This window comes from Brassica oleracea, chromosome C3, assembly GCF_000695525.1.
Source record: "Brassica oleracea var. oleracea cultivar TO1000 chromosome C3, BOL, whole genome shotgun sequence".
In the NCBI taxonomy this organism is placed as follows: Eukaryota; Viridiplantae; Streptophyta; class Magnoliopsida; order Brassicales; family Brassicaceae; genus Brassica; species Brassica oleracea.
In genome coordinates, this window is record NC_027750.1 from 35,838,715 (window position 1) to 35,843,150 (window position 4,436).

General features: G+C 40.6%; 1 protein-coding gene across 1 annotated transcript in view; it reads left to right on the forward strand.

Annotated features, from left to right (window-relative positions):
* The first annotated feature begins 2,666 nt into the window (after positions 1-2,666).
* Positions 2,667-4,436, forward strand: part of LOC106330494 (ATPase 5, plasma membrane-type-like) — a 3,250-nt gene continuing 1,480 nt past the window's right edge. The window contains exons 1-7 of the mRNA XM_013768950.1: positions 2,667-2,765; positions 2,854-3,029; positions 3,205-3,279; positions 3,355-3,592; positions 3,782-3,851; positions 3,936-4,096; positions 4,169-4,342. Of these exons, the coding sequence (XP_013624404.1) occupies positions 3,425-3,592; positions 3,782-3,851; positions 3,936-4,096; positions 4,169-4,342 (573 nt within the window). The 5' untranslated portion in view covers positions 2,667-2,765; positions 2,854-3,029; positions 3,205-3,279; positions 3,355-3,424. The remainder of the gene's footprint in view (positions 2,766-2,853; positions 3,030-3,204; positions 3,280-3,354; positions 3,593-3,781; positions 3,852-3,935; positions 4,097-4,168; positions 4,343-4,436) is intronic.

A 4,436-nucleotide genomic window follows, 5' to 3' on the forward strand; every position in this document is an offset into this window, starting at 1 on the left:
ACAGAGGGAGCTCGCCCATGCTCATTGCAAATGTTTGACTTCCATCTGCGAAACCTACTGAACATGGAGGTATAGAGACAATATTTTTCAAAAGCGAGAGCTTCCCGGTCATGTGGTGCGAGGCCCCAGTGTCTAAGATAACATTACCAAACTTTTCCTTACCAGACAATCTGTCGGAGCTTGACTTCTCTTGGATCAACTGTGTGAGAACCTTCCACTGATCATGTGTGAATTCAGGAAACGCAGACGAGTTGGAGCTAGTGGCATGAGCTGTTGTTATTTGTCCTCTGTCTCGTCCACTGGAGCTTGAACCACGACCACCGCGTCCTCTTCCTCGGTTAGAACCAGCACGATCATTGCGTTCATTCCACCATTCAGGAAAGCCAACAAGTTGCCAGCAATCCTTTTTCTCATGCTCTCACTCGTCGTCCACAATGAGAGCACGATGTCGCGCGATTGTTTCGGAAAATTGAAGAATCAGAGTTGGAACTTCCCTGAGTCTGATTATCACCACGAGGAGCATTCTCAAGTTGACGTGCAACAAAACCTATTGCTTCTTGTTGCTGTTCACGGCTACGAGATGAACTCAGCCTCTGCTCTTCTTGAACAACATTGGAGTAGATTTCTCCAATAGAGGGCAACGGGTCCGTCCCAATCAGTGACGTGCAAAGGCTCCCAAACCTAGAGTCATCGAGGCCCATAAGGAACTGATGCACCTTGTCATCGTCTCTTTCTTTTCTGATTTCTTTTGCAGCACCACAGGTGCACGCCGGAAATGGCTGATAAACATCAAGCTCTTCCCACAGGGAACATAACCTTCCGTAATACTCAAGAACACACTGTCCTTCCTGTCGGCATGCGGCTTGTTGTGCTTTGAGCTGATGAACACGAACTTTGTTTCCCACCGAGAAACGTTGCTTCAGCTCGGACCACAACTGGCTTGCCTCACTGACGAAGGTTACAGAGGATTTAACCTTTGAATCAATAGCAGACCGAATTCACCCGATGATCATGGAGTTGACTGCAATCCAGTTTTCATAGTTTGGATCGTCTTGCGCAGATTTCTTCAGACTTCCATTCATGAAACCGACTTTGCGCTTTGCCTGTAGGGTATTGAGCATCTCGTTGGCCCATTGATTGTAATTCTCTCCAGTCAAGACGACCGAAGTGATCATGGCTCCAGGGTTATCGGAACCATACAGCGCATATGGAGAAGGAGGCACGCTCTTCCCTGATGCGTCTCTGCCATCTTTAGTAACAGAACTCTCTTCGGACATCGTCACTGACGAAACAAAAACTCGTTCAAACTATGAACAAGGCCCTTTAGAAATTTATTTTAGGAATTTTACAGGGATCTTAGCTCTGATACCATGTAGAATTAGATATCAAACTAACTTGTCTTATTAAGTTCTGCAAAGCATCGTATATATACAAGACTCAATGACGGTTTATCATAAACTTTTAGGAAACTAGACTTATCTCTAAACAGAGAAATAGGAAACTAGACATTATCTCTTAATGAGAATATACGATATAGGAAGATTGGCATATATTGTCTATATCGTAATAGCAAACCCTGTTGGTCAGTGTTAGATTTGAAAGTCTGATCACTTTTTTCTTTTGTTGTATGTGTGTGTTGGTGTATTGGGTCTTCTTAATTCTATTATCTTAGATTGTCCTCTACAAAACCTTTGTTTCTCTTTGTGCTTCATGTTGAGTATAGTTAAGCAACCATAGTTGATAAAAAAAAAAGAAGTTAAGCAACCATATTTTTTCCTGATTAGTTGTAAGAAGCGTTATAGACTCATTTCAAATGTTCTTAAATTAAAATGTATGTTATTACCCTCTTTCAGGTAACTACAGAGCAAGGTGTTCAATAGTTATCAGAGAATAAGAAGAAGCGCAAGTAGTTACATAGCTAAGTAACAGTTGCATGATTTTGTGTGTGTGCAGATATTTCCAATGAACATAAAAGTAACAGCAGGGACATTAGTTACGTTGGCCTCATGGTCAAGTAGTTCGATCGTCACTTATGCTTTTCAATTTTCTATCCTAGGGACTATGAGGACTGACTGCAGGAACAATCTTCAAGGCTCTAGAGGCTGCAAAGCTCGATAGGAGGTTACAGTCCAACACTCGAGTCCTGATTTAGTTTAGAAGCTCATCAGCAGCACGCTAATCCCTCCCATGACATCTGTGATGAAGCTACAAGGTGACCAGCAAGTCTTAAGCAGAGCTAAAAATAGGTATTTTGAGTAGAGAATGGAGACGATTGCTCAAGCCGTGCCTATGTGACTACTTCTAACAATCACTCACTGGATGAATCAAGAGCACAAAGTTGTAGATATAGTCTATCAATGTATGCTTTCAGTTACTCATCCACCATTTTTCTTTTTTTTAGAAGTAGTCACATAGGCATGGCTTGTAATTTAACGAGCGAAAAAAAGAAGAATCTTATACAATAAAGGAGAGTTGTCTCTCTCCTTAGGTTATCCAGCTCGGCAAGGAGAACTGGGCGTTATTCGACACGTGTCGGCACACCAAACACTCGACGAAATCAACTCTTTTTCGTTTCCTCTACGTTTTTTCATTAGGGCTTTTTGTATTTATTTACAAGCCCATGTTCTATGTGCTGTAGCAGAAAATAAAGCTCAAGTTATGTAAAGCTGTCGTCTTAGACTCTTGGCGATCTCTGTCGCACCTGCTTTGGTAAACAAATCGTTACCACCTTTACACATCTCCAGCCCTCTACAATTAAGGAGAAAGTATTCAACTCTCTTCAACTTATTCCCTCTCCCAATTTTCTTTTATCTCTTTCAGATAACTTACAGTGGTTATTATCTATGGCCTCAGTTAATTGAAGAATACTGAACGTTCTAGATTCCTCTGGTTCAACATTCTCTGAAAGCAGAAGTTAAGATCTCCTTGCGCGGGGGTGGTTGCAGCGCGGCGGTCTTGCCTTTCTGTCTATGCTGATGAAATGGAAAACTCTTCGATGTGTTGTTCCAAGCTCCCCAACGCCTATGACGGTAATTTAAGATTACGATTAAGATTTTTTAAAATATGAATGGAATCAGTGTGATTGATGTTCTTATTGGATTGATCATCATCTACTCCGACGTTAGATCGGTCTTTTTGGAATTTGTAATTGCTTATTATTGCAAGAGGGTAATTAATAATATAATGAGATTCTGGAAAATGCAGACTTCAAAAACACCCAGAGAACATCCCTAGAAAGGCTGATCAAAAAGGCTGATGGATTTGCAGAAGTATTTCCAGGTACATACACTTAAGCAAAAGGCTATATATCTTTTACCACACATTCTATGTCTATATCGTATGGTTCATTTGCAGAGCATAAGTACGAGAATGTTAGTAGGCTGCAACAAAGGAACCATATGTGGTATGACAAGAGATGGTGTGAATGATACCCCAGCTCTCAAAAAGGCGGATATTTGGTATAGCTGTTGCTGGTCCTAATGATGCTGCAAGAGGCGTTTTTGATATTGTTCTCACAGAACCTGGACTGAGCGTTATCATCAGTGCAGTTCTTACCAGTAGAGCCATATTCCAAAGAATGAAAAACTACACTGTGAGTCAAAATTTTCATAAAGTTTTACACAGAGACACTAATTCAAATCTTGACATCGTCTTCCTGTGTCGATTTATGCGGTTTCAAACACGATACATATTGTGGTAAGTATACTTAGTAGATAGCACAAGATTTCATTTGGTTTTGATGGTTGCAATCCTAATCTAAAGCTATTGTAACATGGTGCAGTTTGGCTTCATGTTCATTGCTCTCCTATGGGAGTTTGATTTCACGCCTTTCATAGCAATCTTAAACAATGGTGAGGTTACATTATAGAGTATTTACTGCATTTAGTAGTGATTTCTTTTTTAATAAAAGCTAACAAAATCATTGCGCCTTATAGGAGCAATCATGACAATATCAAAGGACAACGTGAAGCCATCTCCACAGCCAGATAGCTGGAAACTCATAGAAATATTCTCGACTGGAGTCATGTTTCGAGGCTACCAGGCCTTGATGACTGTCGTTTTCTTCTGGGCGATGATAGACACTGATATTTTCTCGGTACATACTCTTATTCACAGTTTCTAATTCTAGGCCAGTTCAAAAAGCTAACTCTTTTGAGGGTTTACTTAGAACATGTTTGGTGTGAGACCATTGAGTCAACGTCCTGAACAAATCATGGCTGCTCTGTATCTACAAGTTAGCATCTCAGGTCAGGCTCTCATCTTCGTCACCAGGTCCCGTAGCTGGTCCTACGTCGAATCCCCTGGTCTTCTCTTACTTGGTGCATTTGTCATAGCTCAATTGGTATGTATGTATATATATAGTATAACAAATGCTTCCACTTAAATTATTTTCATGAAAACATAACAACAAGTATCATAGCCGTGTATTCTGTATA